General features: G+C 58.2%; 1 protein-coding gene across 1 annotated transcript in view; it reads left to right on the top strand.

Annotated features, from left to right (window-relative positions):
* Window positions 1-26,517, top strand: part of RGS5 (regulator of G protein signaling 5) — a 36,957-nt gene extending 10,440 nt beyond the window's left edge. Inside the window, exons 2-5 of the mRNA XM_036343977.1 lie at window positions 9,614-9,724; window positions 15,663-15,724; window positions 20,403-20,569; window positions 22,248-26,517. Of these exons, the coding sequence (XP_036199870.1) occupies window positions 9,614-9,724; window positions 15,663-15,724; window positions 20,403-20,569; window positions 22,248-22,409 (502 nt within the window). The 3' untranslated portion in view covers window positions 22,410-26,517. The remainder of the gene's footprint in view (window positions 1-9,613; window positions 9,725-15,662; window positions 15,725-20,402; window positions 20,570-22,247) is intronic.
* The last annotated feature ends 261 nt before the right edge of the window (window positions 26,518-26,778 follow it).

Below are 26,778 nucleotides of genomic sequence, written 5' to 3'. Positions count from 1 at the left end.
GGACTGAGAGCCAGGGGCTGGAAGTGGCTGGGTGGGACTCCTCCACGGTCATTTCCTGGCTGATTTGGGGCCAATCCCCTAACTCCTCTGTGACTCAGTTTTTCCACGTGTCAGACGGGGTAACGTGTACCTGCCTGGCTGGATTGACATGAGCACATAAGGTTTGCCTCCTGTGTGCTGAGTAAGCCGGTAGTGCGTGCTTTCTCTTTGCGTGTGGTTTTCCTGTTACCTTCGTATTTGGAGACCTGGCAGCCAGACGGACACAAATAGATCAGCCCTCTGCAAGCGACGTTAGAAAGTAAACGAGACTCCGGGACAAGGGCCCGAGAGAGGGGGCACAGAGAGCCAACCGAGCCTGGGGACAGGATAAATGGACTGTGGCTGAATCTGGGGCCCCGGAGGGCGATTCCTTTCAGGAGGAGAAGAGCTTCTTCCTGTGAACACTGCCTACCTGTCCTTCACGGCTTCTTTGATGCTGTCACACCTGAACCCCTCCCCTGACCTCTGGGGCAGTTTATAGTTACTGATTTGATGAAAAAGCAGCAGCTATAACTGTCATGGGCACGACTCCAGGGTAGCTCAGCAAGTGCTGTGAGCTGAAGCCGGTGAATACGGCCAACACCTGCCCCTTCCGCGTGCAGAGGAAGACTGAGGCCTGAGCTTCTGGAGCCCGATGTGCATGGGGGCCAGGCGAGGAGGAGGAGCAGGTCAGCAAGCAGCTGGCCCAGGAGGGAGGTCAGAGACGAAGCATGGCAAAGGCGCCACTCAGGAGAGGCTGCAGAGCTAGGCCGGTATGTTCCCAGACATGCGAGTGGCGAGCGAACACTGGAGCACAGTGGCCACTGTCAGCGTGGCCAGGTAACACGTCTGGAAAACCAAAGCCGGAGGGCGGTTGGTTTCCGGTTCCTGTGGAGCAGCCGCCACAGGCTCGGTGGTTCCCGAACAGCACACACTGGCCGCCTGGCCCGGGGCAGCGGGGCAGCGAGTCGGTCTCTGTTCCGCCGCGGCCTCCAGGGAAGAAGCCTTCCCTGCGTCCCCCACACGGAGGCACCTGCCGGCCTGGCTCCTGGCCCCGCCCTCAGCTCCCCGCATGCCCCGCTCTACTGTCCGTCACCTCCAGACTCCCACCCTCTTGGGTCCTCTTATGAGGACTCGGGGGCATGGACCCCAGCCAGGAAAGCCGGGGTGCTCCCCCTCCGGACCCTTCACTGGTCAGCATCTGCAAAGCCCCTCTGCCCATGAGGCAGCTGTGCCCAGGAGTGAGGACATGGACGTGGGGGTCATTTGCTAGTGCCCCCCCTCCCGGGAGCGGTGGGGACGCAGCTGCTGCCTGGGACCTGCGCCTCCTGCCCGACGCCGAGCCTCACGGGCTGTCCTGTCTCCTGTCTGCAGGCTGCATCCCAAGGGTTTAAGTGGGTGCTTTCCCTTCCGAAGACACTGCTCCCTTCTTTCCGTGTTGTCCCTGGCCCCTCTCTGGCCCTGCTCCCAGTCCTCGGTCTCCTTTCCCTGGTCGCACCTCATACCTGCTGCCCTCCTCCAGCCGTGACTGCCTGTCCCACGCGTGGACCTGCTCCGCACCTGTCAGATCTCTGTGTCCTCAGTCCACAGACGCGCTTCATCCTCTTGCTGCCGCTGGGTGACCATGTGCTGGGCCCCTGGGCCTTGTTCCACCCGAGCCCAGACCTCTAACTCCTGCCCAGTAACCCCGCATTCGGGGAGCCCGAGTCCTCCAGCTCAGGAGGCGTGGGTGCCGCGGGCAGACTGCGCTGTGCACCCGGAGGGGGGATTCGGTGAGAAAGCTGGTGAGGAGGTGCCAGGATTATGACCTGCGACAGGTGATTTCAGAAAATGTCTGAGGAAGATGTGGGCGCTGCGTCAGCTGTGGGAAGGGCCCTGGGAGCTGGGATCCAAACCAAGACCCGTTCCTCCACCCCCGGCAGCCCCACCCAGGAGGCGAGGTCTCTGCAAGGTGGCCGCAGCGTGCGGTCAGGAGCGATGCCCAGCCCTCGCGGTGCTGGCCCAGGGGCGGCTCCTTCGCGTCTGAGAGGAGTGGACATGGAAACATGCGTGAGCAGTGAGCGGCAGACCGTGAGGACCGGCATCTCAGGACAAGGGGATGCTGCTACAAGACGGGGCAGAGAAGAGGTCAAATTCCGTCCTTCAGACGAGAAGCCGTCAGCATAGGTCATTGTTGGGATCAACAAACCCTCTTAGAAATTTGGCAAAGGTGATGTTTGCAAGCGGGCCGAGGCGATGAGTGTGTCTGTTAGACACCTTCTCATGAGAGGAAGCGTGACTGCCTGGGACTTCGTTTTCCTAAGAGATGCCGGCCACGCCAACGACAACTAACGTCTCCGTGAATGCTGGTCTCCTTTCCCCCCCCTTCTCCGACACCCTTTATCCCCCTGCCCTTCTTTTGTACAAGAGAAAGCAGGTTACATGAGGGGGCGCGGGCGGCAGAGCCTCTGGGACTGAGTGCAGGGGCGGCCGCCGGGCTCCCGGCTCCCGTGGGAACGCCTCCTGGCCCCTCCGCCTCGGGAACTCAAAATAAACCACCAAGTCCTGTCTTCCTCAGCGCGAGGACCATTTCCCACTGGCCACTGTCCGCCCTCCAGATTGAATTACCAAAACCCAGAAGCGCTGCCAACAATATCTGGGATGAGACAGGGAATTGAAGGTCAAAGGACAAATGCCTCTGCCCCATCTGTCTTGTCTCCTCGCTCTCTCCTTCATCACCCCCATAGTCCCCCTGACTGATGGGGTGAGAGACAGGCCATAGCACCGTGGGAAACAGCGCCATGTCCATGGGAACCCCTGCGTGGGGAGTGGCTGTGCTTGAAAAAACAATAATACTCATTTTTGTTTCCCCCTCATTGTCAGTAGCAGCACAGGCGGGCATAGGACACGGAGGTCGGCTGTGCTGGACTCCTCGCTCCCTGCAGGGCCCTCAGTGATGCACATGTCTTCTCTGCGTTCAGAATCACTGACGGGACCCGTCACCCAGATCTGCTTCTATTCTATTCTATATATTTATCCTTACATTCCATAAACATGCATCAACCACCACCCACGGGCAAGACCCCGGGGTGGGGATAGTAGGACCGATGTACATGAGAGTCAGGCCTAGGGCACATCTGTAGCCTGTCGACTGTGCCACCTGCTCTTCTGCACTCTAATCACACTCTCCTTTAGCCTCCTCACACACACACCCCCCCACACACACACACCATACACACCCCACATACACCACCCACACACCACACACATCCCACACACCCCACACACCACACACACACCATACACACCACACACACACACCACACACACACCACACACACACCATACACACACACCACACACACACCACACACCACACACACCATACACACACACACCACACACATACCACACACACACCACACACCCCACACACCACACACACCACACACACACCACACACACCACACACACACCACACACACCACACACACCACACACACACCACACACACCACACACCACACACACACCACACACACCACACACACCACACACACATACACACACCACACACCCCACACACCACACACACACCACACACACGCCACACACACACCACACACACGCCACACACACCACACGCCACACACACACCACACCACACACATACCACACACATGCACACACCACATGCATACACACATACCACACATACACCACACACACCATATATACACCACACATACACCACACACCACACATACACCACACATACACCATACACACCATACACACACACACCACACATACACCACACACACCACACACAACCACACACACACACCACATACACACCACATACATATACACACCACACACACCACACACACCACACATGCATACATACACACACCACACACACCACACACACCACACATACATACACCACACACACCACACACACACACCACACACACACACACCACATACATACACACACCACACACACCACACACACCACACACGCATACATACACACACCACACACACCACACACACCACACATACATACACCACACACACCACACACACACCACACATACATACACCACACACACCACACACACACCACACACACCACACACACACCACACACACCACACACACACACCATACACACCACGCACACACCACACACACCACACACACCACACACACACCAGACGCATACATACACACACCACATGCATACACACATACCACACACACACCACACATACATACACCACACACACATACACCACACACCATACACACATACATACACACCACATGCACACACACCACACATACACACCACACACACACACACACACACACACACACACACACACCACACACCACACACACCACACATGAGAGGAAAACCATACGTCACCATTTTGCATAGGAAATGGAAGCTTAGAATTGAAGTCACTCACCAAAGTCACTCAACTGGTCAGTAAGAGCTGGGATATAAACCTGAGTGTGTGGACTCCTGTGCTACCCTCCTTCCTCCCTCCTTCCTCCTCCCTCCTCCCTCCTCCCGGCTTCCTCTTTCCTCCTTCCTTCCTCCTTCCTCCTCCCTCCTCCCTCCTCCCTGCTTCCTCTTTCCTCCTTCCTCCCTCCTTCCTCCTCCCTCCTCCCTCCTCCCTGCTTCCTCTTTCCTCCTTCCTCCCTCCTCCCTTCTTCCTTCCTTCCTTCCTTCTTTCCTCCCTCCCTCCCTCCCTCCTTCTTTATTTCCTGTTTGGCTTGCCCAACTAAAATATAAACTCCACCAGAGGATCCTGTCTTTTTGTCTCTCGGGATTTCAAACCTGTAATAGTGTGTGGCACCTGACAAGTATTTCATAAACATATTTTTATTTGTTGAGTAAATAAGTGAGCAAAAGGAGACGCTACTCAGGCTGAAGGGAGAGGTGAGGAGATACCAAGAGTTGGGAGGTTATAACAGAGCAACGTGCCTTCCGTGGACACAGTGGATACACCTGCCATTGTCGACTTATTTCCCAGCCATCTTATAGTTTGACGTGGCCGTTAGGTAATCAATCATCATTATGAGCAAAAGCCTAAAACACCACCAGGTTATGATTAATTGTTTGGACACACCGCTATCATTCCTAGAGTTATGTCATAGTACATTAATAATGATGATACCATATACACTTTTTTGCATTTTCTTCATCTCATTTCTCTTTCCTGGATATTTATTATGTTTGTGGGAGCCTAGAACGGTCCTTGTACCCCGGTGGGAGCAGCTTTGTGGGGTTTCCTCTGAGGCAGACAGCCCCGGGCAGGTCCACTCTCCAGCTCCCTCCCCACTGATTCAGTCCCTCCATCTGGTCCAATCCAGCCCAGCCTCCCCGCAGCCCGGGCGCGGTTGGACCGGATGGAATCAGGTGGTCCCTGGTGGGCCCTGTCAGGCAGGAACCTCTTCTGGGAATGGTTACAGAATCCACGTCCTGAGCTGCCCAGCTCCCCTCCTCGTCTTCCTTCCTGCCTGCCCCCCCACGTGGCTGAGTCAGGCGAGACCCGCGCAGGTGGTTTCAGGCGAGACCTGCGCCTCAGAGCTACTTGCTTAAGTCCTGACGAGCCTGGTCTCAGGGTCGGGGACTGTGTGGGCCCTCCGGCCTCTTCCCAGCAGAGCCGTCCTGCTGGGGGAGGCACCGCGGCAGGCGCCCCGTGGGAGCCCGCTTGTCTGTTGGAAACTCTGCCCCAGCCTGTCCCATTAGAGACACCTCGTCCTTGAGGGCACCCCCAATGTCTCATGCCCCCCCCCCCCCAGGATGCAGCTTTTCTATAACCTGGCAATTCAGTCCATTCGTTTATTGATTCATCAGTTTTCAGAGCCAGGCTTCGTGGAGCCTCTTCATGCCAGGCCCAGGGCTGCGTCCAGAAGGGAGCACAGCACCCACATGACTGTGCGCCCGGGGACGGGACCTTCTGCGAGAGATGGGCAGTGCGCCCTGAGTGCTGGGCGGGAGGGTGGAGGAGCGCAGGGGCTGGGACAGTGGGGCTGCTGTCCCGTGGCAGGGTCATCCCAGAGAGTGAGCCCGAGCCCTGGACTCCGGCCCTTGTTCTGTCTCAGCAGGTCTCCCGTCCGCTCGCATCAATGACAGGGAGCAGCTAGCATGCACTTCGCATGTGCGCCTGCTTCCGGCTGCTCCCAGCTCTCCGAGGCCAGGGGCGTCTTCGAACCCTTGGCAGGCCTTTATGAACAGTTGGTTGCTGAGCAGTGTTGCTTGCCTGTAACAATGTTTCTAACAGCTCAGCCATGTCTCTGCTTTTAGCGATCTGGACTCTCCCACGCGTGCACTCGGTCTGCCGTGAGCAGGAAGGAGTGAGGCGGCCAGAACTTTCTGAAATTTGATTACAGCCCAGGCACATGCGGGGCGCGGACTTAAAGCTGCACAGCCTACAATTACCCGCGCCCTGTGCCGTGCGAACCCCTCCTGTGGGTCATCAGGGAGAGCAGCATCGTCCTCTGACCTTTAGTAAAAGCCCGCCCAGGCGTTTGCAGTTGATTTTACTTCAAAACCAGCTTTCCCTGGTGAACAGAGGGAGCGGCTGAGACGAGAGGGGACGGAACCGCCTGCCGCTCACAAGCATCGATGTCGCGTGGAAAGCGCCAGGCAGCGTCCGACCTGCCGACCAGCTAACGGGCAAACTCCTGGGGAGGCTCTGCGGGAGGGAGTGGTTTGAACGTTCCCTCTGTCAGACCCACCGAGGTCACGTTCGAGGGGAAACACCATGGCCGGTGTGAGCTGCTGTTGGTCTGACCTTCTCTGGTGGTTCCTCCCTGCGTTGTCGGGGGGGGGGGGGGGGGGGGGCGAGGAATGAAATCCTTCCAGAAGCTCTAGAGCAGCAAAGAAAGGCAGTGACACTTAATCCTTGTTTAAAAAAAGCAAAATATTTCACGTGCTTCAGCGTCTGTCAGCTCCTCGGCCTTTAAGGTTTCCTGTTGTGTGTGACGCAGTAATAACTCTCACTCTGTATCCTCGCAAACTCCTAGTGGACGTCCCATGCACATGCTCCCCTTAAGGCCGACCTTGAACCTGGAGGTGACCCTGCGACCGCCTTCCTCGGTGCCCAGCCCCGGGCAGGCTGTGGGGCCTGTGCTGGGGGCACGGGGCTCTGGCTTCTGTCAGTGAAGCTCCAGGTGCCAGTGGGTGTACATACAGGTCACCCCTAAACCCACCTGAGCAGTGACAGGAGAATTGCTCTACGCGCGGCTCATTCTGCGTGGGAAGGTTTGGGCCGTCTTGTCACCTGATCGCCTCGTACAGACACTGTTTTGAGGGGACATGGCGCCCAAAAGTGACCCCGGAAATCCTGGGCAGGTTGAGTCGGTGCTACAGAGCAAGCCTGCGTTTCAGAGTCTCCCCAGCTGCCCTTCCCAGCAGGAGGCACACATATCCCTCTGCCCCTCACAAAAGCCATCGGCTCAGAGAGAGAGACAGAGAGAGGGAGAGAGAGAGAGAGAGAGAGAGAGAGAGAGAGAGAGAGAGAGAGAGAGAGAGAGAAAACAGAGGGGAAAAGCAAAATGAAAACCCGAAGGACCAGCCCCCCGAGGCCAAGCCCACAGGACGTGTTCAGTAGCAGATCATTCTTTAAACGTTGGAGAGTGAACTCGGTCAAGGCTGGAAGTGAAGGCAGGTGCACCCCTGCCGGGGAGCGGGGGAGGGAGTTCCCCCAGAGGCGGGCGCTGTGGCCGGCCGCTCTGCACGCTGGCCCGCAGTGTGTGTGGCACAGATGTTGCCTATCTTAGACATGTATAAAACGTGGCGAGTCTCCTTTCCAGAGGGGACATGTGGGGAGTGGTGGGTGACATCCTTGGTGACGGGGGGCTTTTTCGGTTGCTTTAACTGGGTGTTGACAGCGCACGTGGCTGAGTTTGGTCGGGAGCTCGGGCTGTGGCTGGAGCGACTGAGGAGGCTGCGGTGTGGGGTGGCTCCCAGACCCGGTGCCCCCCATGGAGACTCTGTGAGGACGGCCTGTTTCCTCAGTCCCGGCGGCGAGGAGAGAAGAACGCTCACCGGCTAATGCAAGCCGCACGCAGAGCCTGGAATCAAAGGGGCCCGTGGTCTGTCTCCAGCCCCTTGGCTTGGCGGCTGCGGTGTGGGCCCCTCGGCTCGGCCATGAGCAGGTCCTGGGCCGCACAGACCAGGAAGAGCCGAAAGGGCCGACGGGGTGGAGGCGCCGGGCTCCAAGTCGTAGTTTGGAATCATGTTTACACCCTAAAGGCAGCGATGGTACGATTCAGTGTCACGGAGTTTTTGTAAATTACAGTGGGTTTTCTTATCTCTCCTAAACACCCATCATCGCTAACCTTATGCATTTTATTCACTTACACGGCCGCCCTGCCACCTCCGCGTGAACGGGCGAGGGAGTGTGTATATGGCGAAGCCTCTCCGGCCGCAGCGTGGTCCGGCCGGCCCTTTAAGTACTTGGGTCATGCTGGCCTCGACCGGGAGATTAATGTGAGCACGTTGTGAGCAGCAGACGCGAGATATTTTTGGTTCACTTTGGCAAATATTTTTGTATGTTGACTCTGTTACCAAGCACTGCTCTGCGCAGAGGAATTAAAAGGTATTAAGACTCAGTTTCCCCCTTTAGCTTGGAGAACAGACACATACATCAGTCACCGCCCCGCAATACGACAAACTCCATCCCTCAGGCAGCGGAGCGCCCCGCGGCAGGGCCGGGCATGGGCTCCGCCAGCACCCACGCGGGTCTCGGGGCCCACGCTCAAGACTTGCTGGGTGCCTTTTTGAGTCCAGACTCGTGATGAAACAACAGACAGCTTAGCAGGTCAGTTTGGAAACTGGGCCTGAACACGGCTGGAGCCGAGCCCAGAACCCCGACCACACGTCTCACCCACGCGTGGGCATGGAAGGGGCAGGATGCGCTGAGGGCTGCCCGGCGGCCGCGGAGGCTGCTCGGTGGGGGCTCACTGTGCAGAGGCCCTTGGGGAACATGGTGGGCGCTGGGAAACCAGCCGGTAAACAGTCCCCGTGGCGGACAGGCGCCCGGCCGGGCGGCCGTGTGCGTCGGCAGCTGCGATGGCCGAAGAACCGTCCGCACTGACTCATCTTACAGAGGATGGAACTGGGCTCAGGCCGCGAAGCGTGATTATCTTTTCAAAAGTTCCGTGTCTAAGTAATGGCAGGCCCGGCGGAGACCCCTCAGCGCTGGGGGGGGGGGGGGGGGGGGGGGGCAGTGTGCCCGAGGCAGACGGCGCGGCCTCCTCCACCCCTCACGGCCGCCTCAGAGTGAGCTGTTTAAAGTCTCATTCGGTTTCTCCACCTGGAAACGGGAGTCATGCTACAGTGTCCGCCATGTGCAGCGTGAGGGACGCACACAAACAAGATCAGGGTGAGATAGCGCAGAAGAGGGCAGGGGGAGCTCCAGCGTCAGCCGTGGGCCCTGGGTCCCAGTGTCTGCACAGTGTCCTTCCCGCCACAGCAGTCGGGGGCGGGGGGGGGGACAGGGGGCTTTGCTCACTGTGTTTCCGACACAGGAAGCAGCGCCCTTGCCAGGTCCGGGGCCGTTCTCAGCCTCTGTCTCTCCCCTCAGGGCCAAGGAGATTAAGATCAAGTTGGGGACGCTCCTGCAGAAGCCAGACCCGGCTGCCGACCTGGTCATTCCCTACAACGAGAAGCCGGAGAAGCCCGCCAAGACCCAGAAGTGAGTCGTGGGTGTGGGTCCCCGCGCGCCCCGCAGGGCGGCTGCGTGCTCCTTGTCCTCACCCAGGCCCCTCACTCGCTGGCGCCGGGGCATAGAGCGGCCTGCGATGCGCCTCTCTGGGCTCCTGAGCCAGGAGTGAGTGTGCGTGTGGCAGGGTGGTTATACACAAAGGACCTTGCTGGGAGCCAGGCCCAGCCCTATAGACAGCAGGTGCCGCCGCCTCGCCACCCGCTCTCTGGCCTCCAGGGGCAGGTGACACTCTGTGACCCAGTTCGTGCTGGGCCCGGGCGCCTACCTGGTTCCACCCTCCCAGGGAGACACCGGGGCTGCCCTGAGGAAGAGGCTGCGACCAGGCAGACAACTGAAGCCTCTTCGTTTCTTCTCCGAGACAGTGCCAGGCCCAGTGGAGGGGCAGACAGTGCCCGGCCCAGTGGAGGGGCAGACAGTGCCAGGCCCCGGGAGGGGCAGACAGTGCCAGGCCCAGCGGAGGGGCAGACAGTGCCAGGCCCAGCGGAGGGGCAGACAGTGCCAGGCCCAGCGGAGGGGCAGACAGTGCCAGGCCCAGCGGAGGGGCAGACAGTGCCAGGCCCAATGGAGGGGCAGACAGTGCCAGGCCCAATGGAGGGGCAGACAGTGCCCGGCCCCGGGAGGGGCAGACAGTGCCAGGCCCAGCGGAGGGGCAGACAGTGCCAGGCTCAATGGAGGGGCAGACAGTGCCAGGCCCAATGGAGGGGCAGACAGTGCCAGGCCCAGTGGAGGGGCAGACAGTGCCCCAGGCCCAGCGGAGGGGCAGACAGTGCCCCAGGCCCAGCGGAGGGGCAGACAGTGCCAGGCCCAATGGAGGGGCAGACAGTGCCAGGCCCAGCGGAGGGGCAGACAGTGCCAGGCCCAGCGGAGGGGCAGACGGTGACAGGCCCTGGGAGGGGCAGACAGTGCCAGGCTCAGCGGAGGGGCAGACAGTGCCCCAGGCCCAGCGGAGGGGCAGACAGTGCCCCAGGCCCAGCGGAGGGGCAGACAGTGCCCGGCCCAGCAGAGGGGCAGACAGTGCCAGGCCCCGGGAGGGGGCAGACAGTGCCCCAGGCCCAGCGGAGGGCCACAGACTGCTCCTTGCTGGAGGATGTGCACTTGTCCAGCTCTTTCCATGTCCTGCACAGCACTCAGTCTCTCCCCGCCCGAACCCAGTATCCTCGCCTGGGCTTCTGCCGGCGACCCCCACCCCCACCCCCACCTCACACACACACACACACACACACACACACACACACACACACACACACGGTGTAGGTCTAAAGACGCAGGCATCTTGGCAGGGACGCCGGCTCCCCGGCACTGGCTCCTCAATAGCTCAGCAGGGCAGCATTCATGCACTGGCCTCACAGCCGCGGCCTGTCCTGCCGGGACACCCAGTGCCTGCCCTCTGAGCCCCCGGAGGGGGGCATGCAGGAGGCCAGCCCGGAGGAGGCAGGCCAGATGGACTCGAAGCCCATCACTCCTCTGCCCACACACCGGAGGCACCGCAGTCGCGTGTAAAAATACAGGACTTCCTTTTAGCCGCCCTTTCTTTTTAATGTCATCAACTCTGTCCATTGGCCCAGCTTTTCTTTGTTCAGATGACCTTGGACTGAACAGGCTGGCCTGGTGGGGGCCGACAGGTCCTTCTTTTTCATCCTTCTCCCTCCCCTGTGTGGCCTCTCCCTCCTCCTGTTCTCGTCACTTCCCAGCTCCCCAGCCTCGGAGGGGCAGTTCCCACGTTTAGGAAGGGGCTCCAGTCCCATGAGCAGGCACCTCGTTCCGCAGCAGCAGCTGGTCAGAGTCCGGTTTGTTTGTTGTTGTTAATCCTCCCCCGAGGATATTTTTCCATTGATTTTTAGAGAGAGTGGAAGAGAGAGGGAGGGACAGAGAGAAACATCGATGCCAGAGAGACACATCGACTGGTTGCCTCCTGCACGCGCCTGACCAGGGCCTGGGCCAAGGAGAAGCCTGCGACTGAGGCACCTGCCCTTGATTGGAATCGAACCCGGACCCTTTGGTCCTCAGGCCGACGCTCTATCCACTGAGGCACACCGGCTGGGGCCAGAGAGTCTGTTTTGAAGCGAGTGAGGTGGTGCTCACTGGCCTCTGGAATTCGTTTTACAATAAGCCCCGGACCACAGTCCCGCCTCAATGCTCTGCTCTGACGTCCGCAGCCATGGGGCCATTCGGTGCCCAGGGCCCGGGCAGAGCAGCTTTGGGAGGAAACCTGAGCTGCTGCTGGGCTGTTCTCCTGTCCTCCCCTTCTTCCTGCAGGAGTTGGAATTGCTTTGGAGAATCTGTCCTGTCCCCGGAGACCGTTCCCACTGAGCTCCCGGCCCGGCCCACCACCACCTCCACCTCCTAGGGGGCGCATTCCCAGCCAACGGGACAGGACTGCTCCGTGTCCTCCCGCCACCTCTGCCCCCGCTTTAACATTCCTCTGTATTGTTTTTCACTCACGTTCTTCTCCCAGAGAAGAAATAAACCTCAGAGGGTAAAATAAACCTGAAGGTATTTTTAACCCCCTCATCCACTAAAAAAAGCAACCTTTTTTAAACAAGCATTTTCTATTTTTTGGATATATCTTTATTCTTCTCATTGGGAAAAAGAATATTGAATCATGGAAAAAAATAGAAAAAAGTTGCCTTTGTCCCGACCCCCAAGCCAGCTCCCCTGCCGGGTTTAGACTGGCTAATCCCCCTGTCCCCCCGGACCCTCCCACTGGGACAGGTGCCCGTCCACTCTGAACAATGCCCTCCCACCCCCCGCCCTCCGCCCTCGGCGCCAACCCCCCCCCCACCCTCTACCCACCCCCGCCCCCCGCCCTCCCGCCCCTCTGCCCTCAGTCCTCGACGCAGGCCCCCGCCCTCGGTGCCAGCCCCCCCCGCCCCCCGCCCTCCCGCCCCTCTGCCCTCAGCCCTCGGCGCAGGCCCCCCCCCCCCGCCCTCTACCCCCCCGCCCCCCGCCCTCCTGCCCCTCTGCCCTCAGCCCTCGGTGCCGGCCCTTTCTCTCTTCTGTTGGGCACCTCTGGGCCTGGAAGGTCGCTGTCCTAGCCTCCCCTCTGACTCCTCCTCGTCAGGTTTAAAGTCGCCCACTGCTCCCCCCGCCCCCCAGCATTTGACTCTGCCCACTGTCGGCCGCCTGAGCACCAGCTCCCTCACTAGCCCCCCAGACCCTGTGTCTCTTCCTTCGAGGCCCCACTCCCCCCGCCGTCTCCTGGAGCATCCCTCAGTGTCGGCCACGGTCCGCACCGTGAACAGCCCGCAGATGAGCAGCCGCATCGATGCAGTTCGCAGGCACTCGTGTCTCCTCGTGGCTTATAGCACCCACCGTATGTGACTGTTCCTGCCGCGTAGGTTACACTCTCCAGGCTCCTCTCCCTGCCGGGTCACCCGTGTTTAACTCCGTTTCTCTGGCTGTTGCTTTCCCGCTTAGTAACTCCAGACCGAGCCCACGCACAGAGGGCGCCGGCCTGTGGACAGGTCTGGAGTGTGTCGTCCGCACGCTGTGCCGGCCAGATCGACGTCAGCAGTGGCCGGTGCTTTCACCTGCGCCCCGTCCTCGGTGCCGGTCGCTGCCGGCCCTGGGGGGCTCGGTCACTGTTCACGGACCAGCGGCTAGTCCTGCGCAGCCCGCTCTGCGGGGCCCTGTGAGAGCAGAGTGAGCACTGACAAGTGCCAGGGAGTGAGCCGAGGCCCCTTCCTTGTCGAGGGCGGGAGCCTGTGGGGACATTGCCAGACGGGCTCAGGCGGGTGAGAGGCTGTGGATGTGGAACGCCGAGAGGAGCCCTGGTGCCCAGAGAGGGGGAAGGCCTGGCGGGGCGCCCCTCGTCAGGGCAGAGCTGCAGGATCGTTCTCGGCTAAAACTCTTCCTGTCGAAGTTCTGGGTTACTGTGGCTCTCTTCGCCCAGACTCCCTGTGGGCAAACGGAACCCTTGTTCATTTATGTCCTAGTGGCCGGGGGCAGGCTAGTGCTGCAGGCACCCGGGGGTGGGGGGCTCTCAGGATGGGCAGCGCGCACCTGGCTATTAGACCCACGAGGACAGCGTGGCCTTCGCCGGCCGCTTGGCTCTCACGCCTGTTTCTTTCCCTGGGACCAGCTCCCCCGCCCACACCCGCAGGAGGCGCACGTCCAGGCTGCGCTCAGCCACAGCCTTGCAGACCAGCGCCCTCGGTGGTCATTAGAGCTGCATCCATGTTGTTTCCGAAGAAGTCAGTTTTAACGAGGCCGCAGATTCTGAGAATCGGGCAGGACGAGCCTATGTTCCCCCGCGCTCATCGCAGCCTGGGCTGCGGGCTGCGGGCATGAGTCTTGCTTGGCTGCATCCCCAGATCAGTTTGCACTAATCCAGCCCCTGAGTGGGCTGTGCACGTGTCCTTTCCAAGAATTGAATCACATGAACAAGGACAGGGGAGGTGATGTCGCTTCACGAGAATATTCACATAATCAGGGAGGATCCGGGTGAGAGGCAGGCCTGTTTCTTTCATCCAATGGTTTCATGTCCTGCTGTATCTATCCATGGTCCACGGAGGCTCGGTGGGCTTCTAGAATATGCAACACCTCGCCCACCGTGGAGGGAGGGAAGGTGTGGAAGCCTCGGTCAGAAATGTCAGCGTGAATCAAGCAGAACAGGACAGGCTCTCAGGGGGTGCGGGGGGAGGCGGAGAGGGGGCACAGAGAGCCAGGAGGGTTCAGGCCACTAGGAACCAGGTCCTTTTCTGGGTAGAAAAAAAAATGAGGCAGAAAAATAAAGGGACACACTGGCAAGCCTGCTTCCCACCCCGTCCCCTCCTGTGCTCCAGCACCCGGGGCGGGAAGGGGGTCGCTTGCAGAATTAAATTCCCAAAATGAGCACTGCATTTTTTATCTATGACACCTAAGCTTCTTGCCAGGAAAAAAGAAGAAACCCCTAACGGTATTTCACCAGAATTGCTACTCTCAGTAGTAAAAACTTAAAACTCTATGAAAAGTCACAGAATTATGACTCCAAATCTGTACATGTTCTGCTGGTAGGCAGCGAGATGCGAACAAGTTATTGTAGCACTTTAGCTCAGGCAGCAAAGCGAGTGGTAGCATCCCCTCATCAACCTCACTGCCAGTGTGAACAATTAAAGCCCTAAGATGCTGTGTTTAAAACCAGAAGCAGGAGTTTTCCTGGACTGTCTGAACTATAGGTACACAAGAGCTAAGGCAACTCCTATTTAGGAAAAACGCCTTTAACTGGTTTCACTGTGCTCAGGAAGGCCTGGTTAGTCTGCCTTGATGCAATGTGATGATGAGGAAGTCACGTTGTAACCTGAGCCTTAGAGCAGGTGAGTCCAGGAGGCCCCAGTCAGGAGGCCCCAGCCAGCCCAGCCTGACCGTGACCACCCGCGGGGAAGTCAGGCACTGGCTGGTCTCCTGGGAGTCCGCCAGGAGGGCTGTGCCGCTCCTGCTCTCGGGGGAACCACACTGCCCCTCAGAAGAGGGCCCTTGCTCAGGCACTAGCCTGTCCTCACTGGGCAGGGAAGATGCACCCAGATTTTTAAAGTGTGGACTTGCCACAGAGACGTCCCTTCGTCCAGAGGCCCCGAGGAGGCGGCGGCGGCCCTGCTGTGGCGGCCGAGCCCTTCGCGGGCCGAGCCAGGTGGCTGGCGGGCACTGTGAGACGAGAACGTGGGCGCATCCCTGCGTGGACCCAGGCTTTCATTGTTACGTTTAGGAAAAAACACTTCCGTGAATGTACACGAACACCACACAGCTCCATGGTGAATAGGCTCCACGTCTAAGAAGGGACAGACCTGACCAAATTGTCCAAAAAGAGGTGAACGTGTACAGACAGACGCTGTGGGCAGGGGAACAGCTCCGGCTCCCTGGGCTGTGGACGGGCCTGGCGCTGGAGTCGGTGCCCACTAACGGCGTCGCCTCGTTCTGTCTCCCTGACCAGGCCGTCGCCGGAGGAGGCCCTGCAGTGGCGCGACTCCCTGGACAAGCTCCTGCAGAGCAGCTGTAAGTCCCCACTGGGTCTGACAGGAGCCGCGAGGGCCGGAGGAGGGACGCCTTCCAAGGCCGCGTCCTCTCCCCCTGACTTTGTCGTTTCTTAAAATTTCCAAAGCGACCGCAGCAAGGGAGGGTGCCGAGGGGTGTGGTGAGGACGGGAGGGGGAGTGTCCCGAGAGCCAGCTTACGCTCATGTCATGTCCGCTGCCCTGTGTGCCCGTGTCCTGGCCCTTAGTATGTTCATCAGGGAGGGAGGCCCTGTCCTTGCAGCTGAGCCTTGTGGTGGGCAATAAGGGCTGAGAGCAGGGTCAGCCCATAGGCGTGGGGCCCGGGCGCTGCTCATGCTCTGTGACCCTCTGACCGGGGCTGTGACGGCCCAGACCGCTTCCCGGCTGGCAGCGTGCCTTTCAGAGCTTCATTCCAGGCATGACTGAGGTGTCAGCGAGAACTGCTGCCCAGGCAATGCCAGTGCACGTGGGCACACTTCCCCTGACCCATATCCCGCGCATTCCCAAGGCTGACGGGATCGAGTGCCATTTCCAATGTTCAAGACTCTCCACGGTGCTCTGGCTGGTCTGCCATCACACTGCCTGCCCCGTCGGCCGGCATTCCCGGCTTCCCCGGCTTCCCACGGGCGAGCCCTTTGCGGGCACTGCTTTGCATCACATCTTTCCTGCGGGAACCTCCCTCTCCTGTCAAAGTGCATCTCAGGGCCTGCCCTTCCCGCCCTCTGAGCTTCCAGACACACTTGCCTGCACACTGTCTGTGCCCCCGCACGCTGGCCACTCAGCTCAACATGTGCTACTCTGTATTCCGTTTAGAGTCGTTCCCCGCCCCCTATAGATTACAAACTGCTGGGCAGCCCGGCCTTGGCCTTCTGACCCCCATTATTTTACAACAGGAAGTGCACAGTATGTGGAAAATAAATATTTGTTGAATAGTTCACGCTAGACATTATTCTACCTAAGATATCGAACCCATATTTCCCCATCTTCACCGCAAGAATGGAATGTGACATTTTGTTTGATGCTTTGCGAAAACAAGGATTAAAAAACCTTTTCACAGAATCTTCATGACTAATGGGCAGAGTATGTAACAAATAATGTGTGTTCAACTGTATACGGACATTTTGTCTTGTTTGGGTGGGAAAGTTTCTGCTTACCAGCTCAACATCTCAAGGCAAAACACCAACTCTTCCAATCTGGAACTTTCTCAATCATTGTTGATTCTTTTTGCGGTTTGTGCTAAACAGAGTTTGCAGGACACTCTGACCTGACCTATAGAGTGCCCCATAAATGTTTAGTGACTTAATGGGTGATAATGAATTCTGTTGCTTCTAGAACCCAAAATTCCACGAGGTCAACGAAGAGGAAAACATTTATGTTTATCAGCTGACTTCCTCACTGTCTTCGGCAGGGGCTCTGGGTCGGTAGCTAGCTGGCAGGCGGCAGTGTGATGCACTGTGAGCTAGTTGCCCTGGGGCCGGGCGTTTATTGCTAGTGTCCAGAAACCTGAGAATTAGCAGAACTATTTCCATGTTGTCAAAACCATTGAGGAGAAGGGTGTATATTTATGCGCACGGTCCGTTTCAGCCATGCAGATGCTGAGGGCAGTAAGTTCGTGGTTTAGGCTTTGGGGGATGAAGCTACTGGGATGAGAAGATGGGGAAGGGGAGTGCGGCAGTTAGTGATAACACCTCAGCATCCGCTAAGGGACTGAAGTCTTTCAGTTTGCAAACCGGTGTGAGCTTAAGGCCAGAGATTCTGCAGTGATAGTTTCTATGTCTCAGAGGGGAAGATATATGTGCATGTGTGTGTGGCCCACTCATTAGGGCAGCTCTAGGATTATCGCCGATGTCACAGCCCAGGTTTCCAGGGGAGGACCAGGCAGGTCTTGGGCTTCCTCGGCAGTGATGCCTGACCAGGTGTGCCAGGAGGTGTCTGGAGGCTGTGCAGATGGTCAGGAATGTGGGGAGGGGACTCTACTGGGGCGTGGAGTGGGCAGGAGGCTGGAATGGGCAAAGAAGACACGTGTGTTGCTCGCAGAATAGAGACACGTGGTCTGGAGTCTGTTAAAGTCAGACCCACTAGGACTTCCCCGGGAGTAATGGAGAGCATCTCTGAGGAATGAGCCAGAGGTTAAAGAGGGAAAGGTATGAGGGGGGCAGGTGTCAGAGGGTCCTCGTAAGGGGCCACCAGGGAATCCTCAGAAGCCAGATGAGGAAAGAACAGCTTTAAACACCCCCAGACCAACAGAGCACAAAGCCATTTCATGATTCTGGGCTTAAAGTGCTTCTGTGGACAAAAATCCTTGAAATAATATTGTGGGGTTCAGTGCGCGCCGCGATGTCAGCACCCAGGCCCAGACGGGTATTTCCGGCTCATTCCGTTGTGAGCATCGTCTGGGAATCCTGGCGCTGTCCTTGGGATGAATAGTGAGTGGGGCACTGGAATTTTCTCTCTCCCTTTTACAAAGAGGCAGAATGACTCCGAGTGCCCGATGGAGCTACGGCAGGAAATTGGCCGCAGACTCAGTGAGGCTGTGTCCTCCGGCCTCAGAGCCGATCCTGTGAGAACTCAGCAGGCTGTCCTGTCCGCACTTCCTGGCAGCTGGAAAGTGCCTGGGAAGGTTCCCATTCCCACAGGGACTACCTGACACCTTTGTTTAAGAAACATGAGCCCTGGACAGTAGCTCAGTGGTTAGGGAGTCGGCCCCGTACTGATGGGTCGAGGGTTCAATTCTCAGTCAAGTGCACGTACCTGAGTTGCAGGTTCCATCCTTGGTCAGGGTGCATGTAGGAGGCAACCAATCGATGTGTCTCTCGCATCTTTCTCCCTCTCTCTGTCTCCCTTCCACTCTCTCTAAAATCATTGAGAAAAATATCCTCAGGTGAGGATTAACACAAACAAACAAACAAAAAGGAAACAGACAAAGGTGAAGGTGAGGGGAGAAGCGGGCCTGGCTCCCGCAGCACAGCGGGTGACAGCACGGCCCTGGGCTGCAGCGAGCCGCAGGCAATGAGAGGGAGAGAGGGAGCCGCCTACTGCCCGGGCCACCACGTGAGACGGTTGTAAGTGACTTTCCAGCCGGGCTCCTAGAGGACATTGCTTACCAGAGCTGCCCTCGCCAGGCGTATACTCAGGTGTTCAGTGGAGCTGTGTTTAAGGGTCAGCACAGGGAGGGGGTGACATGCGAGTGTCTGTTGAAATCCAGGGCACGGTGCCCGGGCCCAGGCTCGCTATCGCGGAGCCATCCTGCCTCGACAGAGGTGGACGCGGTTGCAGGGACTTGGCAGGACACGGAGACCATGAACGTATCCAGACGCGACATTGACAGAAGGACCCCATCTGTCCTGGTTCAACCCTCACGGAGCTGCAGCCCGTTGTAGAAATCCCTGTGCTTGGCAGCGACTAACGCAGGGACAGTCTGTGAAATGGAGGAGACCAACTCGAGGAACGGGAAACAGATGAAATTAGGTGAAAGGAAATGAATTCAGTAGGAAAATGTTCCCAGCCAGAGCTACGAGCTTGCGGAAGGCCTGCTGATGGGGCCAGTGAGGGGGAAACCGGCCCGATGTCCTGGGACTGTCACTCCCGCTCCGCCGGGAGGGCCGCGTGCCACCGGGGCTGCCAGTGCAGCTGGCACCTCTGCTCCGCCCTTGGGGACCTTCCTGAGGTACTAAATGGACGTGGACTCTATGCAGACTTGTTAGAATCGCTGTTTGAGATCTGTGTTTGTAGAGAGAGAGTCGGTCAGCTCGAAAGAGGAGGGGGATCATGAAGACGCGAGTCCCTTTATTCCGTGCTGGCGCCTCGTCCCTCACCGCGGCTGCTGCCTGCCGCGCGGCGGTTACAGTGGAGGGCAGGGCACAAGCAACAAACCAGCAAAGGAAGGCATCGGGCCCAGGCAGGCCCAGGCCGGTGTTTGTGTGTGGCTGTACCTTTAACATGTTTTAAAGACCGATGTGTGGCTGCTGGCCCTGTCGCTACTCGGTGGCAGGTTCCTCGCCGCTCCCACCCCCTTCAGGCCTGAACCGCAGGCCCCTCCTTCGGGGGCGAGGAGGCCCCTCTGTCACTGTTCCTCGCCCTCCTGGTGTCCCCTTCACTGTTACACGCCTTTTGTGTCTCTTCATCTTTTCCTGCTTCCCCGGATCCCGCCGCTCCCTCTGGCAGAACCATCTGTTTACTTACAATGGCTCACCCTCGCGCCTGACCTGCGCAGACAGCACCTGTAGAAAGGGAAAGCGGGCGGTCGTCAGCGTTCCTGCCACTTTCACTGCCAGTCCGTTTCCAGTGCAGTTTCTAATGGAACCCTAAGGGAGGGAGTGCCAAGTGCACCAGGTCACAGCGTCCTGGATGCCTACGCTGGTCAGCCTCTCGCAACACGGACACCCGCCTGACACCCCAGCTCCGCCACCTGCCAGTTGGTCACTAAGGGCACTTACTGAGCCGCTCTGGCCTCAGCCGGAAGATAGGATATTAATTACTCCTGCCTCCTGGGTTCGTAATGGGAAGTCCACGCGTTCACCGTTGTAAGGCTCCTCCTTAAGGGACGGAGATCGGTGTAAGGAAGCCTAGGCCACTCAGCAGGACAGTGACGGACAGATGGGTGACAGGTGGGCCAGAGACAGAGGACAGGGAGATGATAGGTACTGGACCCGTTTCCTCCACGGCCTTCTTCCTTGCTAGATGGACTCGCCAGCTTCAAGAGCTTCCTGAAGTCTGAATTCAGTGAGGAGAACCTGGAGTTCTGGATGGCCTGTGAGGACTTCAAGAAGACCACGTCGGCGGCCAAGATGGCGGAGAAGGCGAAGAAGATTTATGAAGAGTTCATCCAGACCGAAGCCCCTAAAGAGGTGGGTCCGGGGCGCCGGGGAGCGTGGTCTGTGAGGCTCCCCCAGCGGCGTCCCGGGAAGGGGTCACACCCAGGAAAGGTCTGCAGCCCGAGGCCACTCTGACGGGCGTGGCCACCTTTCTTGAGCACCTACTGGGTGCAGGGGCGGAGCAGTGTGGCCAAGCAGCTGGGACTCATCCTGCCTGGACGCGCAGGCAGCGTGGCCTCACTCAGCAGCAGCCATGACACCGAGGGTGGTCTTGAATGCATCAGCGGGTCCCTCCGAACCTAGTGCCCTCCTTCGAGAAAAGGGGGGGTGAAGACACCTGGCAGGGCTGTCAGGATGGCATTAAGCTGTGGATGTGAAAACACACACGTCAGCGTCCCAACTAGTTAACACTAGTGAGTGTTCCTACCTCCTATCATTTCTCTCTTCCCCTTCCCTTCCCTTTCTTTCCATGTAAACTCATTTTCCCCTCCCTCCTCCCCATCCCTTTGTCTACACCCCCATTTATGCATTTATACTCTGGTCGGGGCAGCAGGGTTCCTGCTCACAGAAGTCAGATTGTCGCCAGATGGCACAGTTGGAAGACAGGCTACCATCAATTGGCCACCAACAACCAGATGTGTGTTGATTTCAGAGAAGCTCTGGGGTCGGGTACCTGCTCTGTGTGGGCTCAGGACACCACAGCACAGCTGTGCTCGGTGCTTGATCAGATCTCTAGGACCACGTTGCACTCCTTAACCCAGACGGGGATTGCAGCCAGCCCCGCGTAGTCCGAGGAGCCCCGCAGGTGGGCAGCCATCTTCTCTAGGTGATGCGAGGGGCTCCCCCAATATCCCTTTCCTCCACATGTTCTCCAGACTCTGGTTATGAATTAGTCATCGCTAATCCTGTTTAGAGGCGGATGTTTGAACGTGTGGCCCAAGCGTAGACCTTACTACCCACAGGTGAGCCCCTCCAGGAGCTGCAGGGAGGAGCACGGTGTGTAGGGGCCTGTGGGCCAAGGGGGGGAAGAGGGTCCTGGAGATTACGGGGTTCCATGCTGCGGCGGAAATTAGCTTGGGCTCCTCTGCAGGCCTCCCCCGCTGCCCTCAGCCTCCCAGCCTGTGAGGAGGAGCCAGGGCGCTGGCCACACTTTCCCTGCCAGCATGAGTCTCTCTTCATGATGTCATCACGGACGTGAGTTCCGTGTTAAATCTGACACACAGTTCCCTACTACCTGGGATTCCCCAATCTAACCTGCCTTCCCACCAACTCCGTTCCTCTTCATGGAATCCAGGCGAGGGCTCCTGGGGAACGTGCTCAAGTCCCTCATGCAAACACGGGTGTTGTCAGGGAAACGAGGCCCTGGGAGTGCAGTTTCAGCGTGGGTAGGACCTGGCTGAGTCACCAGCACCAGCAGGCGGTGGCCCCGTCTAAGGACCGAGGCCTCACAGACGGCCTGCCTCCGGGCGAGGCCCGTGGATGCAGACACACCCCTTAGCTCTGTGACCGTGAAGAAGCCACTTCACCTTCACACAGACAGGCACCCCCACGCCCACCCCGCAGAGGAAAGGCTGACGCCCGGTGCGTGTCTAACTGGCCGCGTCCTAACCCGAGTGGCTTCCCCACGACCTAGGAAGCAGAAGCACCGTCCTCACTCTCCGGGGGAAGTCCCCGTCCCTGCCCGCCCTGACCGGCTGTCTGCTGCCCGCAGGTGAACATCGACCACTTCACCAAGGACATCACAGTGAGGAACCTGGTGGAGCCCTCGCCCAGCAGCTTCGACGTGGCCCAGAAGAGGGTGCACGCCCTGATGGAGAAGGATTCGCTGCCCCGCTTCGTGCGCTCCGAGTTCTACCAGGAGCTCATGAAGTAGCCGTGCAGCGGCCGGAGAGTCGTCCTGTGAGTTGCTCCTCCACGACCCCTGCGTTCCCAGCAGACGACTCTCCTCCCTCCGGGCTCTGCTCCCGACACCCAGCGGGGCCCGGGGGGCTCACACGCTCTGCCAGCGTTGTCTGAAAGGCTTCTTTCCCAGTGTCCTCGTCCTGCCCCCACTCCTCACTACGCGCCACTCAGATCATATGCCTGAGAGCGCGCTGCAGCCAAACCCGATCAGCACGGGCAAGTTCTGCCCAAGGCAAGGGACCATAGGAAGCGCGGGCCGCGCTGAGCGCGGCCGCATCGGGAAGGCAGGGACCGCCCCCGCCTTGGTCTGGCAAAGCACAGGGTGGAGGCTGGCTGCAGGAGGTCACGGGTCTTGTTGTTTGAATTCTGATCCGTGGCGTCACCCGCCAAATCATTTCTGACCTTGGTTAGTAAAAGGTGGCAAGAGTTTTACGAGGCAGCCACTATCCAATTTCTTAAGCAAGTTATTTAAAATGTTGATCTTCCCCTTAGAGAATTTTCAAGTAGCTGGAGGTTGTAAGCAAGAGATACAATCAGGAATAGGTTGTGTTTGTACATCATCTATGTGAGCACATCGATACCAATTCTTCCCCACGCCTCCCCAGACACCCCCATAAAGTTCCAAATTCTGTATGAAATCCATGACCTGAGATCGGCAACGGGCTGTCATAGCTGCAGCTCTTCTCCAGCGTGTGGGCCCACAGCTTCCATGTTCGCATTGTTTCCAATCCGTGCCCGTATAAAAGTCTGACATTTCAACACCAGAACTCGAACTGAAGCAGCTGCTGTTTCTCACCCCAACGTCCAGAGGGCTGGCTACGAAACCAGGAAACGCCATCCCTTGGAGCGACTGACGTCCTGGTTGCTGTCTGTTCATAAATGCCGATGACAACACCCCGTTGTCTTTGGAAGGTGGACTTGACTGATGTGGGGGTTTGTAAGTGAGCAAGAGCTTTAAAATACCCTGCGTTTTGCCAAGTAACACCCCTTTAGCTGCCCCATTCTCCCCCGCCCCCCATTCTGCCGTGTTAGTGAATTGCCACCACAGTGCGCGCAGCCCCGCCTGCTGAGTTCACATCTCATTCCGCGTTCCACTGTGCGAGTCCTGGGTGGGCCGTCTTCGCTTCAGGAGGTGAGATTGGATGAGTCATTATTTACCTGACGGAGGGATAAGGAGAATCACAGCAAACCCAGTAAGAGGGTGACTAGGTGAGGCCACTGAGTGAATTCCACGAGAACGTGCTGGGAAGGGCTAGTGACATCCTGACTGTTCCGCAGAGGGTCCCCTTGCTCCGTGCTGGCGCCCCCCTCTCCTTCCCGTGTCGTTCTTGCTCCTGGTTCCCACGTTTGCAGCCCCTGTGGCAGCTGTTCCCTCAGAGCAGGAGCGTGAAGCCGTTATGTCACCGCATCCGCCTGCAGGAGGGTGTAGGGAGATTCCTCCTGTTCCTGTCCCCTCGAAGGCTGCCTCGCGGCCAGAGCCTTCTGCCAGCTGCCAGGCTGCACGGGCGGCACAGGCCACTGCCAGCCCCGTCCCTGTGGGGTGAGTGGTCACATTTGTCAAGAAAGCCCCTTCAAGGACACCCTGTCACAGCCCTGGACAGTAGGGCCAGGCCACGCCTCAGTCATGAAGGCGACCGCACAGCAGGGCAGCCGCTCGGGGACCTCTGGCACCTCCTTCCCCGTGCCCACACCTGCCATTAAATCCCAGCCCTTCACCTTCTCACACAGCCGGAAGCCAGCAGCCAAGGGGCGAGGCCAGTCATTTTCCCTTGGATGCCAAAACATTTTTAAGAACATTTTAAATTTACTTAAAAATTCAGATATGTTATGCATATGTTTGAAAATGCCCAGAGAATCAGCTAGATATTGTAGGGCTTGCCCAGAGGCTCCCAGTGACAGACGTGGGCTGTCGGAACCCGGTGGACCGTGCGCCCTGCCCTGCCAGTGTGTGGACTTGTTCACCTTGCACACGCTGACCCCTGGAGGCAGAGGCGGGAGACCCCGAGGGCAGCTATGGAGGCTACAGAGAAAGGAACGCCTTCCAGGCACACGGTGACATGGGTACATACATGTACATATGATTTAAAATTTCAAGCCATAGACACACACACGAAGCTCTTCACTGTATGAATACAATGAGGAATACAGATATCACACCCCCTAATAAAAATTGCAGACACATCAAAGTTGCCCTAGAAAATGTCTTTGAAATCTTTTGGAAGTATTTTTAAACTTAGAAAAAAGAGAAAAAAGAAAAACTGTGTTACTAGACATCTCCATGGTAACACAAAGACAATACATTCTTTTATTCTGGGCAGTTAGACAACCTAGGATGCCCATCCCGGGAAAGAAACTGTGCACCACCTGCTTCTCGGTGGCTCTGCCCTCCAACCCCTCCCCAAGGACACCCCCTGGGGAAGGAGGGCGGTGTGGAGGGCGCGGGCACAGCCAGTCGGCCTGGGTGCAGACAGTGGTCAGGGGAGCGGGGGGCATCGTGTCTCCTTCTTGGGGGGAACAGGGTTCGGCCAGGGACGCCATCACGGAGTCTTTCTGCCTGGGTTGAGGTAGTTTTAAGTTAAACCAGAAGCAGGACTCAGACTGTGGATTCTGTGTTCCATATTTGTCTACTAAAGCAGTACTTGTTCATATGAACACCCTACTCACACACACACACACACACACACACACACGCCACTCACTCCTACACACATACGCAACACATACATCCACACATGCACCCGTGAGTGCGTACGCATGCACACACACACACATACACTCACACTCATACATGTGTGCACACACAATCACATTGCCACACACGTCCTTTCTCCCAGACAGACCCCTTCAGAAATCCAGGCTCACTAAGGCAGTCCCATCACTTCGCCTTCAAACCAATACAATCAGACGTCTGGAAGGATCCCGCTCAGGGCTGCCTGGCGCTCTGCACAGCGGGCACTGAAGGCAGTTCAGAGCAAAAACAAAGAGCTCTGCGAGGACAGCCTCCCACTCTGACCCTCTGCAGCCTGTGCTGGCCGGGCTGGTGAGCGCACACTCCCGTCAGCCGGGAGCCAACCATCGTCTCCCAGAGAATGAGCACCAGCCACACAGGACCTTCAAGGAAACCCGCCCAGCAGCCCGTCCGGTAAACTAACAAGCACCCACCGGGCTCTGCCACGCTGCCCGCCCCTCACACATCCCACCACTGGAGAGTCACGTAACAAGCTAACCATTTCTCAGGGAAGTCATTCCCTGCAGCAGGCCCTGACCCTGTGTCTGGGAGGGAGCAGGTGTGGGAGAGAAAGGGTCCTGGGAAGAGGGGAAGGAGAGAGGAAGTGGTGAGGAAGTGAGTGTGGGCCCACGGAGGTGGCGATCACTAGGAGACAGGTCAGAGCTGCTGGCTTCGGGATTGAAAAACAGCCTCCCCTCGAGGTCCAGGACCAGGTGCAGGTTGAGGGAAGGCACTGCATGACAGCACAGCGGGGAGGAGCCCCACTCGAAATCCTGGGGCTTCTTGCTTAGAGAAAAGCGACCTGGAGCCCAGTGTCCCCATGGACAGCAAAGGGTGAGCGCGGACTCTGACACCCAGGTGTCCACACCCAAGGCCCAGGCCACCCGCAGGTCCTGGTGGTGAGGTCCGCGGTGTCCTGACGGGTGTCGCAGAGCAGACCGCCTTCCCCGGCCGTCGCGTTCTCCGCCCCATCGCACAGGTTGTACTGGACGGAGCTGCGATGCCCTGAAAGTGCCAACCCGCCCAGGGCGGCGTGCGGCTGGGGGTGCGGAGGGGTTTGTCACGGGGCCAAAGTAATTGGAGCATTTAAGTCACAGTATCAGGATTCGGGGAACTAAATATTTAAAATGCTGCACCTGGCAACTCACCTTCAGGAAACGCAGCTCCGAGCAAGGCTGGAAATGAAGGTTTTGGAAGCCCATTGTCAGATTTCATTTAGGAAGAACTGTGTTTATCTTCTGATTTTATGTCTAACACACTGTGTACTGCGTGAATCCTGCTTTTCGGTAAATAAGGCACCGCATGACTTTGTAACTGATCACATATGTTAATTAAATATGTACCTAGGCCACAGCCTCGTGCGAGTTCTTTCTGACTCCTGAACATTCTTTACGGGAAAATCCCTTCAGATGGATGGCCTGTCCGGTCACTGTGCTTCTACCGCCAGGTGAGCCCCACACCAGCTGGGACAGCTTCCGCCCTCGCCACCCTCACAGGCCCAGCAGGCAGACTAGAGCGGGAGCAGCCGCGTGCCCCATTCTCCCCACGCCGTTGGCTGCTTTCCCTTGGATTCCGGGGACCCTGCTGTTCCCAGCCAGGACTGCAGAGCACC

Source organism: Myotis myotis, unplaced genomic scaffold (assembly GCF_014108235.1).
Source record: "Myotis myotis isolate mMyoMyo1 unplaced genomic scaffold, mMyoMyo1.p scaffold_m19_p_18, whole genome shotgun sequence".
NCBI classification, from domain to species: domain Eukaryota; kingdom Metazoa; phylum Chordata; class Mammalia; order Chiroptera; family Vespertilionidae; genus Myotis; species Myotis myotis.
The sequence above is the reverse complement of the archived record's forward strand: the minus strand, read 5'-3'. Positions and strand labels throughout refer to the sequence as shown.